A 15,395-nucleotide genomic window follows, 5' to 3' on the forward strand; every position below is an offset into this window, starting at 1 on the left:
CTAGGAATGCGAATAACCTATGAGAGCTGGCAATTAAGTTTCAAGAAGATATGGTTACATTACTTGGCTTTAAATGTGCAAAGAAATCTAACTATATTTAATATTCTAAACATGAGTTTTATTGTAATTATTTATTTGTCTCACCTGTTGATTCTTTTAACAATCATATGTTACATTTATATGCAAAAAAAATCTTCCCACCATAAGAATAAAAGGAACAGAAATCAAACCCATAAGAAAGATACTCCCCCACTCCTGCCTCAGTCTGCCATGCCTTCACCCCTCTCCTCCTTCAAGTCCCTCCTCAAAACTCACTTCTTCCACAATGTCTTTTCTCCTTAGTTCTCTCCTCAGGCGACTGTTATCACTTGACGACTGAAAATCTTTACTCCTTTAAGATATAAAAAAATCCAAACAAAAATGGTAGAAGCACTAAGAAGGTGTGCTGAGCTTCACCTGGTCAAACCAGTTGGTTTCATCACTTCTCATCCCAATGCCTCTGGTGTCTATTTCTGTTGCCTATCTAAACCATAAGATCTTTGGGGCAGAGACCTGGTCTACATACTTCTTTGTAAAGTGCCAAGCACACTGTTTGTATAGTGCCAGAAAGTAGTAATGCAAACACCATTTGTCCTCTCCAAGGGCTGGAACCATGTCCTGGGGCACAACTGTCCCTCTTGGGGGAGGTGGGTGCAATTTGCAACCTCTGATCCAGCATGTGTGAATCAAGCCCTGCAAATTCAGGTTTTCAGAAATTAGAAATGATTGATACCCAAACCGAGACCGTACACATTTAATATGGTATTCTTTTCATTCCATTTAATAAATTGTATGTTGGTTTTATAAGTAATATATTTGGAAATCAGTGGTGTTACTTCTGATTCACCGTAGTGAAACTTAGCTCAAGATCTGCCCCTTGGTCTGAAATATTGGCCAAACCATGTTCAAAACCACTTTTATATCAAAGATAATCTTTTTTTCAGAATAAGGGTAATTCCAACATTTTTGACTGCAAATGCTAATGTAAAACATGGGAAAATATATAAAAATTTGGAAAAGTTGAAACTGATGAAAGTGTTTGATTTACAGAATCAGATCATATAAGGGAATTATTCAAAGATTTTCAATGTTCAAACATTTTTATTTTCATATTTACTCAGAATGAAGCATTTTAGTATGACCTATGCAAAGAATTAAGTTTTTTTCACATTATTCCTGTTTACCACCAGATAATTTTTTTCAAGCCATAAATAAATGCAATGAATTAATTCAAGAGACACATCAAAGATTCCTTAGTAGCTAAATGTGCAGTAATGAGGTTTTGGCACTGTGGAAGTGATGTTTGTGATCTGCCTACTAAAATGTATTGACAATTCCCTCTGGGTAGGATTTTTGTAACATTTCATTTAGCAAGGGAGAATGAATCTCAATCCTATAGTGTTTAACTTGGCAGGGCTGCAGAAGTTACATGCAAAGGTTCTTTTTGTTGTTTGAATGAGCAGTACAAGGCAAACAAAAACACGAAGTTGAAAATACAATGCTGTACTACTATATCTATTAAATTAGTTTAATCTATTACTTTTTCAGAACATGAAGCAGTTTTAATTTAGCTTTTAGGTGCAAAAGTAGACACATAATTCTGTAATGCTCCACTTTAAACCCTTTTTGATCTACACATCAGTCCAAAACTACTTACTGCATAGTCTCTTCCCAACTGAAAACCACGTCAGCTAGAGTGGGACAAATTCAGTCATGGTGTCATTCCAATGAAGTCAATTTAGGCTGAATTTGGCCAATTATGTCTTAAACACAAACAGTACAAATACACAGAACACCTGCCTCAAAAGCACAAGAGCCAAACAATCTTGAAGTCTCAGAGGAATGCCACCACCATCATCACAATGTACACTATTATGTAATCACATGTGAATGGCAAAGCAAACATGAATACTGAGTTAAGGCCAAATTTCTGCATGTAATGCCTCCATTAATATTTCAGTGCAGAAATACACTTAAACTTACTTTTTTTAAATATTTCTTCAGACTTTCCGAACCCTATGAAAGCTTCTTGGTATTTCCTGAGTCATGGAAGGTATCCCAGAAGTAGACATTATAAATTCCAGTGGTCCTACTGCAACCCCCTTTAACAGAGATGCCACATTCTGGGGTATCTTCAGAGATGCCGGACATATCAAGAGGATTTCACAAAAGCAATATTCTTTTAAAGTTAGTTAAATTTTATTTCTGTGGCAAGTGAACGACACAGCCTGGTGATTTAGGATATATATCTAGGTTTCATTTAATGTTCATTTTTGCTGTGCAGTTAAAGGGGCCTAATCCCCCATTCATGCACATGGGATTTATGCATGTAGCTCCCCTTCATACTAATGGGAATGACTGCACCACCACTAAAGGTAGGGCAGAATTTGTACGGGTTTACCCAAAGAAGGACAGCTCTACTTTGTGGTTGGCGGGAGGTTGGGGGGGGCGGGGTGGAAGAAGGTCAGAAACTGCTGCAAAAGGTGCTTGGTGGTCAACTTTGCAGCAATGACTCATCCCCCCAGGAATGTGCATAAAGGTATGAAACCTGGTGAATGGCAGGCTGGGTTAGGACCTGCTGTGGGCATTATGCTAGTTGCCCCTTTTATAGGGGGACTGGGAAGGAATTTTTCCCACTCCACCAGAATTGGCTTCTGTGGAGTGTGGTTTTTTTCTGCCTTCCTCATAGTGGATGTGAGGATGGACCTTTTCTGGTGAACAGAAAAGGTGGTAGGCCATATGTCGCAACTTATTTTGTAACATTGGGCGGATGTTCAGTGCAGGTACTCCATAGGGAGGGCAGCCAGCGTCCAGATAAATGACCTGGTAAAGGATTTAAAAGGAGGTACTGGACAAAGAAACAGAATGGGGGAGGGGGTTCGGGGACTCCCATGAGCGGTACGGCAGGGAGCCAACCGCCCTCCCCCCCACTCCATTCTCATAGCCCTCCTTACGCCTCTTGTGAGCCATGGGTTGGCTGGGGGACCTCGAAGGAAACAAAACTGGGCCTGGTGAAAGCCCCAGAGAATTGATTTGAATAAGCATGGATTTGCCTGCACTGTACCCTTTATCTGCTGGATAGTCCCAGACATCTATATAATAAAGTTGCGGCTTGATTAAAACCTATAACAAGTCTCCTGTCCTTCTTGCAGTATACCCAGACAATTCCTCACATTTGTGCCATGTGTGTCAACAGGGATCCTGCAGTTTCCAGTTTTAATGATTCTCCACTCACTATTTACAATAAAGCCTCTGTGAAGAAAAAAAAGACTATATATATATATATATATATATATATATATATATATATATATAATGGAATCAAAATGTATCTGTAAAACATAAAAAAGACATGGTGTGTCATTTTAATAGAGTAATGCACAAACAAAACAAAATCACCAGTACTGAAGCTTTTTATAACCGGATTTATTTTTCAGACTCTAATTTAGGATTTTCTTCCGCTACTGAAATCTGATGAATAATTTAGAATAAAAGATAGTCTCTAATGCAGCAAGACAGATTTTTAAAGGAGTGGAAGGCATTTTCATGATCCACTTAAGAAAACTTAAGCATTTAAAATATTTCCTGTCAACAATATCATAGGACCAAAGGTTTCCGGGGAATTTCTTGAAACAACTGCCTTCCCACCTTTCAAAAACATCTAATCTTTGCCTTGTTGTTTTCTGGTTTCTTGTAAGCTAAAATCCCAGGGCAACATAGTTTATTGTTTTAATATCTGTCTGACACAAAACAAAAGTATCCTCTGGTGACTACTTATCTGTCATATGTATTTCTGTGAAAGAAGGATCAAGACAAATGAGATGTTTTGGGCACATCATGGTATTGTAGGTTTGGCATTGATTGAATTTTGCTTTTTTTAAGAAAGCTAACAAGGTACAAATTTGAAAAACACTATCTATATTTATATTAAGGACAGGGACTTTAAGAGTATTAAGCACTAAATATTTTAATATTAAATGTTAAACATGGTTTATTTTATTCCGAACAAAGAATGAACAATGAAGTAGTTCACAAACAGGGCAAATAAAGTGAGGGAAAAAAAGAATTTTCATAATTAAAACAGCTAAACTAGAAGAATCCCATTTTAGTGACACAATGGGCTGTAAACTTACTTTCTATTAATTGAACTCAATGTAATGACATTTTCTATATTAGAATGAATAACTAGTGATCTGGAAATTCATTTAGACCATTAGTTTAATTACAGAAACTGATGGAAGTTTTATCAGACAATTACGTAAAGAACAAGAACAATGTGGGTCTGATTTATAAGCATGTGTACCACCTAAATCATTTTTGCTGAATTCCACTACACCACTCCACACAAAATTGCAATCAATATATCAATTAAAAAATATCCTGCCAACTTCAAATGCCCTTGAGTATGATAAAATAGAATAAATGAATAGATTATTTTTGCATTCTGATAACATTTTGCTTCTTTTAAGTCTGTCACGTTGTTATAATATTGAAGTTTTTTTTAATCAAAAATTAAAATTGGCATGTGCATTTTGGAGCCCTTAAGCTTGTTTACGGATGATGAAAAAATTCTAATATTCAGTATACATTCTATAACAGAGATAGTGTCCCCAGTTCTGCTGTCATTGAAGTCAATGGCAAAACTATCTTACGGGAGTGCAAAACAAGTGGAAGGGAGCTCCTGGTATTCCTAGATATGCACTCATAATCATATCAGTCTAGGTAAGAGCATATAGCATTTACCATTCATATGATATATATGGAGGATGTCTAATATTCAGTGGTTATAGATCCAGGTATGTGGTATACAAAATCTCTTCAGTCCTAACTCTCCTCTGGTGCATGTACAGAGCTCCTGCTGAGAATACAAAAACTGCACATGCACATCAAAAGGCACAATTTGACCAGATATTCCTATGTATGCATCTGAAAGTAATGCAAAGCTTAATGGTTTATAGCTTTTGGGTTGGATTTTCAAAAGCATGCAGCTTTGGTCCAACTTTGTTTCTACTGAAGTCAATGGCTTATCTCCCATTGTCTTCCATGGGAGTAGAGTTTGGCCAACTCTGAGCTCTTTCGAAAATCCCACTCCCTGTTGTCGGATGGGATCTTTGCTACAGCAACCCAGCTAACGGGCCAATTTTAGTTAATGCAGGAGTTATATCAGTTGGCTGCTCCCTAGAGTACAAATGTTTTCTGTTGGTAGCTGCTTTCTGTACACTGACTGACTGTTTTCCCACCCTCTTCCCTGTGTTTTGTCTTCAATGTGTAACTTATTCTACTCCATTCACTACACAGTGAAACCTGTACTAAAGACTGAGCACTTGCAATATGCAATTCCTTGTCTTGAGCAAATCTTTTAACGCTTCCATATCTCGTGCACTGACTAACTCATTTCCATGATCTGTCTGCAAAGAACACAAAAAATTTCTGTGAAAGTCATCAATAATACCAGAGATTTCTTTCATTCACTTGTGGAAGGGTCATAGATATGGTGGAAGGTTCACCAAGTCCAATGAAGGGGATGCTGGACTTGCTCCAGAAACAATGTTGCTTGGGAACTTCATTCCCTGTGATGGATAGGTAGTTGCACAGGATGATATTCCAGCCATATCTGCATGCAGTTAAAGGTAGCTTCTGGAATTTGTAACTATGGATTGGGATTGTCACCGTCCCTTTTGTTTGGCCACAGCTGTTGAGCTCCTAATGCTGATGTTGTAGATCATGATGATTATGCTTTAACTCAACAAAACTACATGCTTTTTAACAAAGTAAATATGGTGGCAATTTATTTTATTTTCATTCTCTTTTTTAACTTATTACTTTTATATTTAAAATGTCAAAGTATATAAAGTATATAGGATAAAATTGGAGCCTTCACTTTTAGAGTGTGTCTGTCCATGTGCATATATAAGCATACTTGGCTAGATCTTATCCTGCATTAGGGCAATTTGAGCTTTTTAGAATCATCCTCCACTAACTTGGGGGTTACACAAGGGCAAAAAATATCCAATATATTTTTTTTCATATTTTAAACATAATACAGATCTGTTTTAGCAGTAGGGCTAATTGGGCAGCTTCTGCATTAGAAATAGTGGGGAAGAGAGGCATGAATACAAAGTGAATTCATTTATAAATTCAGATGAATATTTGTATCTTTTTTACAGTATTTGCCCAGTTCTAGTAGTAGAGTCTATGAGGAACAAATAACAGCTGTCAATTATAGGCTACCTTAGGCACTTTTTTCTATAGCGTTATCAAAAGATCAGATACTCTCCTAGGGATCAAACTTGAGGCAGTTCCGCTTGTTGAGCAGCTCTAGTATTTGGTGATTAAAGAGAGACTCCAGGTTCTGTGTCTCATTTTCCATTATGTAGAAAGAAGCTTTTTAAAGAGATGAAAGTCTCCTCTGGAAACACTAATTTTCGAAGTGGGGAGGAGTGAGAGGAAGAGGGGCTCAAATGTATTAGTCTCAAAAGGCCAAATTCTCTGCTGCACCAAGTTCCTGTCAGTGCTGCCGCAAGGTTGTGCACCACAGGGAAGCTCAATATGGTTCTCTGCTTGATCTCAGTCTAGGTCGCAGCAATCATTTGACTGCTCTAATCATGGCAAGGGAACCTCCATGGCTGCACTCAGGTTACTTCTCCTCCTGCCCCTTACTCACGTCCTGCACTGCTTTGTAGTGGAGGGTAGTGTAGAAGCCACCTATGACAACTGTACTCCTGATAGGAATTCTCTTATGGTGGGGGAATCCCCAGCAGAGGAGATACGGCCAGATTCCTTTTTGTTTGCATTGCCAGACAATCTGGGCCACTTAATATACGTGATCAAATTAGGATATGGATGCTATGTTATTTTCATTACAAATTATTCACTTCCTGATTATAGGCCCATCCTGTACTCAAACCTATAGGAGTAAAGGAGATATAAGGCACCCCTTACATTCCTTTCTGCAGTTGGGCTATACATTACTTCCTGTGCACAGGAGAAGCAGGTTCTGCAGACTGATTTGCCCTACGTTGCACAAGTGGGTAGGAATGATTGGGGGAGGCAGAGCCTTGACTCTTTCCCCCTTTACACCCATCAGTGTAGTTACACCATTGAGTTCGGAAGGGTACACACGCTTCCTGGGAGCATTGGGCACACCAGGAGGGAGAATGTGACTCAGAAGTCCCGCTCTTCTTCGTGGGACTGCTCCAGAGACAGCCTAAGATGTATTGCCCCTTGCTACAAGCTAGCTAACAAAGTGACCAAATGGAGAATAAAATTAAGCAAATTCAGAGAAAGGCATTTTACCACCATATTTCTTTTCATTCTTTTGTGATAGCTAAATGGAAAGGTAAATAAGTAGGTTTAAATTTAAAAAGGCAAACTTGAAGACATTAACATTTCTAGAGATGGAAGCTGAGATATTCCAAAGTGCCCAAAGGGATATGGATTCCCAACTTCCACTAAAATTAACCATTTCCAATTCTCCCTGGCATCTTTGAAAATCTCAGATGACTGTCCCCCTTCAGTGTTTAACGTGATAACAAATTTGCAACTTCTACTATTTTAAGGGGGATAAAATCATTGTAATTTATCCTGAAATATTACCCATTTATAAGAATGGTAACAAATAGCAGCACAGGGTGATCAAATCACAATTCTTAAAGATTACTGAAAGATGAGGATTGTAATGCTGCTGTCTACATGGAATGACAGTAATATAATTCTTAGCCTCTTTGAGGTTAACTCTGATGTGTCTATTCTCTTTTCAGGAAAGTCTTCTATAGATTTGGACCAGATTAGAAGGATAGGAGTTGTTGACCAAAATAAATACACATTAAAGTAATGCATTGGAGATTAAATTTATACCTTATGTATTTTAAGTTTTTAATATAGGACCCAATACAAATGAAGGTGTATTTCTCCTTATTAGAAAAGCTTACTAGAAATAAGAAACAAGTTTAAAGTAGTGCAACAATAATAGTAATTAATATAATTTAATTTTAACAGCACTACAATTATAATCCTGTAAGGAAAGCTATGTTCTGTCAATCCTACTAACAGGGAAGCAAATATGGTGACATGCAGGCATGGAGATTCAGAAAAATAATAGTGATTTGTACTGAAATGATTAGTTGCAATCTCTGTTCTGAAGGTTTATCTTGAAGACTGGCCAGTGGGAGGCAAGTGGGAAAGGTCTGGTATCTTGCTTACCTAATTTAACTGAAAACAAGTTTGTTAGTATACCATCTTTCAAAGACAAACCACTACTGAATGAGTTACTTTAGAGACATTTATTTTTGAGAGATGATGAAAAGAGCTAAAAATGGAGCTTAGTATGGCCATGCAATGACTAACTTAGGATTTAGTAACACTGCAAATATTTGAAAGATGTAAATACCAAGAACAGAGAGGATTTATTTAGCGTGGAACATGGGCATAAGTTGGAGTCTTGGGGATAAAATTAAGCAAGGGTATATTAGGAGTGAATTGCAGGAAAACTTCTAATAGTGAGATGAATTAGGCAGTGGATAGTTCTCTGATGAATGTGGCCAAATTCCTTGGGACATTTAAAACAAAATGGGATAAAACACTAGCAATGTACTGAAGGGAATAATCTTCTGAGAGCAGGGAAACAGAGTAGTTGACATCATAGGTCTTTCACATCTCTAACATAGTACAAGGCATAACACTGCTGGAAAACAATCTGCTTGGGAAAAATAGCATTAGATATTTTCCAGTATAAATGTAGTGCGGTGAGATGATTTCTGGAATATTTGTCCCTATTTTGGAAGATTTCCTACACATTAAATTACTTTATCATTCATTGGTAAGGACTGGCCTCGGGGGCATTGCACACATTCATGTTGTGGTAGCAGTACCAGCAGCAGCAGCGATAGAATTGTTCACTGCCAGTGACAAAACAGCAGCACACAATTGTGATGATGCAGCAACATAACTCCCCTTCCCCCACCCTCCCTTTTTCCTAGAGAAAACTCTGATGTTTCCAATGCTGAATGGCAGACTAAGTATATAATTTGAAGCAGCAATGCTAAATATTTTATTTGATTCATTGCAGAATTGGTGTCCAGAATAGTCACTCCTCCAAAGTGCATTTTTGCAATGAACACCATCTGACAAAAATGACCCCAAACAGCTAAGGTTAAGCATCTTCTGTGAGGGCAAACTCACTGGTGAGGAATATACAGAAGATGCTACTGCTCATCATGTTGTGACAAATCAGACAAAGAGAAATCTGGTCTACCAGAACCAGCAGGAGTTCCTGTTGACTTTGTAATCATACCTTTGATATTTTAAGGGTCATTTCACTAGATGGTGGTGGGGGTTTCATTTTCCTTGGATGTTTTGGTAGCAGCACCAGTGTAAATAACCACTGTTACTACTACTGCTCTCATTAGGTCCTTTTTTCACCCAGATCATATTCAGAACTGATATCATCATCTTCATCATCACAAGACCCAGTATTGTCAGAATTGTTTCCACTTCTGCTATAGGATTTTAGAGGATTTGGAGACATTTCCATTACAGAGGCAGAAAAATGGAGGACACCACAATGCATAACTATTTTTATTGGGCCAGTTGTTTGTATATTCAGTATCCATTTGCACACAGCTTCTCTTTTGTTGTCAATGGCTTATGTACTTTTCACCCCACCCCTGACAATTTAAAGGAAGACTCAATTTCTAGGCCCATCCTGACACAATTTAGTGGTGGCAGGGTATGAGATACTTGATTTCTTGCTCATTTCAGATTCAAAAGAAAATATTTGACTTTGTCAAAAGTATTAGTGTGTCCAACAGCAATGGACTCCAAATATTAGTGTCACTACAGAGGTTTTGACCAGTATAGTAGAATAGTATAATATTTTCTATTTACAATAATGATGATGTAAATAACAAATCAGTTGCTGAAATACCTGTAGAATTACTTAAACATGTTTAAAAATATCACATTTTACCTTAACAACAACTACGAGGGGACTTAATTCACATTTATTGGCTTTTGTCACAAAACAAAAATAGAGCCGTAACACTGGCTTACTTGTGGATGTGTATACTAGTGAACTGGGGGCACTGTACACGGGAGATCCCTCCTGGTTTGCCTGGCACAGCAGCACCCTGCCTACGAGAGAGAGAGAGAGAGAGAGAGAGAGAGAGTGGTATCTGGTTTTGGAACACTCAAACTAAACCTGCATTTTTATCCCAAACGAAAATAAAGCCGTAACACTGTGGAAGTACAGTGAAGCAGGGGCACTTTTTGCCCTTTGATTTCAAAACAGAAAAAGCCCCAATGAACATTTACAATCTTATATTAAAAAATCAAAACACAGATTCCCCCTCCCACAAAATATAAATATCCATTTTGATATGGGGAGGCTGGCGCAGGCTGTGTGAATTCCATGCATGCTGGCCCCTCAAGCAGTTATGCTGCTGTGCTTTATTGCAGCTGCTCTCTCTCAGTCTCTTTCCCCTATATTTCTAAAGCAGAGGCTGCCTAATTAGCCCTGCTTTTAATTTAGGCAATGCAACCACCCACACCACCTTTCCTGAAATGAGAGGCTGCTTGAACAAACACAGCAGATAAATCAAGCTGAAAATCTCATAAGTACTGATTATGGAACAGATTTGATCTCGGTCGTACCAGTGTAAATTCAAAGTAGTTCCATTTACTCCAAAGATTTACTTGGATTGACACTGGTATGACTGAGAACAGAATAGAACTACTTCTTATAAAGTTTCCTGCACTTTTGGTATTGCCTGGGTCAGAAATACATGAGAATAACTTCTTGCAGTGTATATCAAGTATATCAGCTGAATCCAGGAAGTGCAGAAGTACACAAAGGGCAGAAATTCTAAAAGGTTAATGAAAAAAAGTTAACCAAAGATTTTGTTTGGGGCAAAGATTCAGCTAGGTTCTTATTTTATGCTCTGATTTGGGGGAAATTGAGTCAGTGCTCTGCCTAGTTCTACATTCCTACCTCTACGTCTGCCTGGGCAATCTTATATGAGGGACTGAACATTGACTAGACATGAAGAAAACTATCCTTTCACCTCTTGAAAGGACCAATCCTTGTCAGGAATAAGGCCCACTACAGGGGTAGTATGAGGACATATGGCATGTGCTACATCAATTTGATAGATATTGTAGATCCTTCAGGTTTTTAGTATTGCGAATTCTGTGCCTTCATAAGAATTGAATTCATTTTAAAAACTAAAATACATTGGGCCAATTTCTGCATTGACTTATAACCCATGCAACCCCGCTGAGTTCAACAGGACAGATCTTGGACAAGAGTGTGAGTGACAAGTTGGGGAACCTGTCTTTAAACTTAGCAATTCTGGTTGATGTTATGAAATTGTTTTGATGAAGTAATTTTATCATGCAATGCCTTTATATGAACTGGAATCCACTGGCTGGCACGATCTTCCAGACCAGGCTCAATGAAGAGTCATTAACCTTAATGATGGTGCTCTGACTGAACAATGGGTATACTAACGAATTCACCTGAGCGAGGAAAACAGTTTGACCAAATTTCTCTGCAGAGAGCTAGTGAAGCACAGAGTGGAAAATCACCAGCAGCAGAACAAAGAAACCAGATATTGGCAGAGCAAGACTGGAAAGTTTGGGCAGAAGAGGAAAACATGGGCATGCTTTCATAGCGGGGGGTCTGGTTTAACTGAGGAACCAGCAAAAATCAGAGAAAGCTAGCTGACCTAGAAAGGCTCCATGATTCTGAAGGATCCTGGGCACACCAGAGGACTCTGCCTAAGCACAAAGAATTCTCCAGAGGAAACAGAGACAAGGAAAATAGATACAGGTGGGTTTATTATTTTGTCTAGTGCAGTGTTTCTCTTGTGCTGCTAAGTAAAGAGTAAAATGTGTTTAGAATCCTGTGCAAAGCCTGCATGTCTGTTTGCTTTCACTATTATGAGCCCCTGAAGTGTTACACTGTAAATCCAGAGCACACACATGGATGGAGTTCTGAAAGAGAGTGCTTAAGCTATGGGGTGTGTGTGTGGGTGGGTGTGTGTGCACGTAGGCTATAGAGGGGCCTGAGGGGTCAGCACTAGTCCCAGAAGCTAGGCAGTTTGACCCAGGGTCCCAGCTCCCAGGCAGGGATACTAGACAGGAGAATAGATGCACCCTCAGGGTGTAGAAAGACCCCAAGCCAGGGGCAGTGCCTGGACTCTGTTCAGACTCAGGATGCTTAAAGCACATGGGGCCCCATGAAGTGGTCCCCAATCACAACTGCCTGGAGAATGTCCAGACAGAGGAGGAGCTCTGCCAGAACTGTGTGTGTCAGACAGTGACCTGTGTAGACAGACTTTTCAAAGGCTAAATCTAAATATTATGGATTAAGTCCCACCAAAAGAAAATGCCAGATAGATTTCCTATGTAGAATTTGGATACCCCCTTGAACAATTAAGAGGTATTCCAAACCTAAAGTCATGACCACACCAAGTCCTTTTTTTCAACTTACTTTTTTAACTATTAACAACCTCTAAATTATTGGTTCCAGCTATGATAGGAAGCAGAAATACTTGGAATACTGTGAGAAAAACAATCCTTATGTTTAATCAACTTAGCAAAAACCAGGAAATACTGGAAATCTCATGGGTGAGCCTATCATCATTGTAATTTTCCAGCTCATGGGACTCAGTTAAGTAACACAACTTTTATATATTTGTCTGAATTGAACATCCTTGCCTTTTGTGATTCACCAATCACAAGTCTTAAAGGAATGTGATAAGGTAAAATTTGGCCCAAAACTTAGATTTTGTAAAAACAAGCTTAAAAAAACCCAAAGACCAACTGAAATATAAAATCTAAAATTAATTTAAAAAAAAATTAAAAGCGTAAACAGTTTTTAAGCAAATAAATATTCCCATATAGGTCCGCAATTAAGCAAGGTATCACTATTTAGGGTAGCACTTAAGTCAATGGGATTTAGACATGTACTTAAGTGCTCTCTTGAATATGGATGCGTCAAATTGGTGTTTGCAACCTGGCTATTGCAATACTGTGCTACTGCAAGAACCTGAAAACAAAATTGACTAGAAACGATAAAGAAAAATGAAATGGATTAGTCTTTTCATCTTGTCCAAGGTGAGCAAAATGCAAAAAAGAAATGAACATAAACACAGAACATTGTGTTAGATATTAAAATTATTTCAGCCTTAATAACCTTAGCTAGTATTAGAAATACAAGACAGAAGATTTACTTTTTTAAATTAAAATATTATTAAGCATGAAAGCATCCCTTTCATTTTCTTGCTCAAAAATGTTGCTATTTGGATCCCATCCTCTATAATCTATTAGCTCTCCGTCTATAATGTCTAAATTACCTTGATGCTGTTTCTATCAGAGAATATCAAAGGTTTTCCAGTCAACACCTTACCTCTTCTAAGTTGTCCATGATTAAAGAATTTTTTATTGCTGTTAGCAGCACTCATCTAGATGAAGACTCTCTTGTTTTCACTTTGTACAACTATATGGGTGTAGTTACACTGCTATTCAGATGTATACATTTCTCTTTAAAAAAAGAAAAAAAAGCAGGTGCCTGCTTCATTTATGTTACTAAATTGCACTTGTTTAATTTTAGTTTTAAAGTTTAGCATTTGAACTAACATATAAATTGAAGCTAAGTAGCCAAGTTATTATTACTAGATTTCTTTTGACAGATATTACAGTTTTATTAGGATTAACTCAAATGAGGGCTCAAGATTCTTGAAGTGTCTCATTTTGGCATTCAAAGTACTTAAATTGCAGCAAACATATATAAGAGAAGATTTAATTATTTTACAGTAAGATCCTCGGGGAAAACTTCAGTGTACTGGAGGCAATTTACAAATCCCAATGGAATAAAATACCACATTTCCTCTACAACACTAAATCTTAGCAGAACTTGATTTTCTTTTTCTTTTTATATAGAACACAGATTCTAAAAATAGTTCTCAACGTATCTTTTCTGTGCAAAACTGTCCTTTGAAAAATATTGGACACAAAACAAGAATAGTATATTCATGCAGAGGTGTATCTTTAATGCTGCATTTTCCTCCACTTTCAATGAATTTGATGCGAGTTTTTCATACAGAGCAACAGGAAGTCTTCATTTTTTGTGTCTTTTTCATCTGGGCAACTACCACATTTGCACATAGAAAGCAAATGACTATTGGACTAAGGGAGCACACTACATCATTAGGAGAGACCCTCTGTTGAGTCCAACCACTGAGGTCCATGGGCAGCGGGCCCTTCCACTACATTGACCTACCTAAGGATCAAGCTGGTCACAAGGACGTGCATATCGCGGCTCCCTCAGGATAAGCTTTGGGAGCTGTTCGGATTGCTCAGGAGAATTGTAGGAGCCAAGAAAGTCACGCTACGAGACCTGCACTACATTATGGGACACCTGAACTTTGCCTGCAGGGTTGTTCCCTGGGGCAGGCATTCTGTGCCCAGCTTGCAGTGGCAACAGCGGGAATAGCCAGGCCACACCATTATAATACCAATTACTAGAGAGATGAAGGAAGACTTGAAGGTGTGGGAACAGTTTTTGAGTCAATTTAATGGAGTGTTGTTATGGAGGAAGGAATAGTTATTAGAAGCAGGTTTGAAAATCCATTTGGATGTTTCAGGAGGCTTTGAGTTGTTTTACCAAGGAAGGTGATGTGCCCAGAAATTGCCTGCTATCTGGACACAAAATGGGGTAGTACGTGACATGACTTTCCTGGAATTTTTCCCCATTTTAGTTGCAGTGCTTATTTGAGAACTTGAGTTGGCTAATAGAAAGGTGTGCTTCTGGTGGATAACATGGCGGTGGTACATGTTATCAAGCGCCAAACTTCCAGATCACACAGGCTCATGAAGGTAGTGAGGGCATTTGTGAATCTCACAAAGTTTAAGCCTTATCATCTGTTTTTCTTCGAAGTACGAGCCCAGGGTGGATAATGGCACAGCAGATACCTTGTCTCTTTTTCAGTTTGACAGATTTTGGGGGCTTGCTCCAGGAGCTAGTGACGAACCTGAGTGGATGCTGCTGGCGCTACAGAGCCTGGGTGTAGGATGTTGTCAGTGGCACAGAGATCTTTGGTGCCAGGCACATGGCTGAGCTATGATGGAAATTTCAATAAGTTCTTCCAATTTCAGGATATGTAATGGTGGTCACCAATATGGCCCATCACAGAAGGGTGGGTGCTGCGGTACATGGTCATTGGCAACCCAGTTGCTGGCGTCCTCAACGATCCTGGCATAGTGCAAGGTGCAACTCAGTTCTTTTGCAAGAATGGGGTTCACCTGTCAGACTTTGAGGATGATATGATTTTGGCCACTGTAAAAAAGGTCACTGG

At 38.6% G+C, this 15,395-nt stretch overlaps 1 protein-coding gene across 32 annotated transcripts in view; it reads right to left on the reverse strand.

Moving 5' to 3' along the window:
* Nucleotides 1–15,395, reverse strand: part of RBFOX1 (RNA binding fox-1 homolog 1) — a 2,436,731-nt gene that overhangs the window by 88,771 nt on the left and 2,332,565 nt on the right. For 26 of the 32 annotated variants that reach the window (XM_073362502.1, XM_073362531.1, XM_073362497.1 and 23 more), the window contains one exon: nucleotides 10,090–10,170. The exons of the other annotated variants lie outside the window; for them this stretch is intronic. In XM_073362502.1, coding sequence (XP_073218603.1) covers nucleotides 10,090–10,170 — 81 coding nt within the window. The remainder of the gene's footprint in view (nucleotides 1–10,089; nucleotides 10,171–15,395) is intronic. 32 annotated transcript variants of the gene reach the window in all.

The sequence above is a fragment of the Lepidochelys kempii genome, chromosome 10 (genome assembly GCF_965140265.1).
Source record: "Lepidochelys kempii isolate rLepKem1 chromosome 10, rLepKem1.hap2, whole genome shotgun sequence".
NCBI classification, from domain to species: Eukaryota; Metazoa; Chordata; order Testudines; family Cheloniidae; genus Lepidochelys; species Lepidochelys kempii.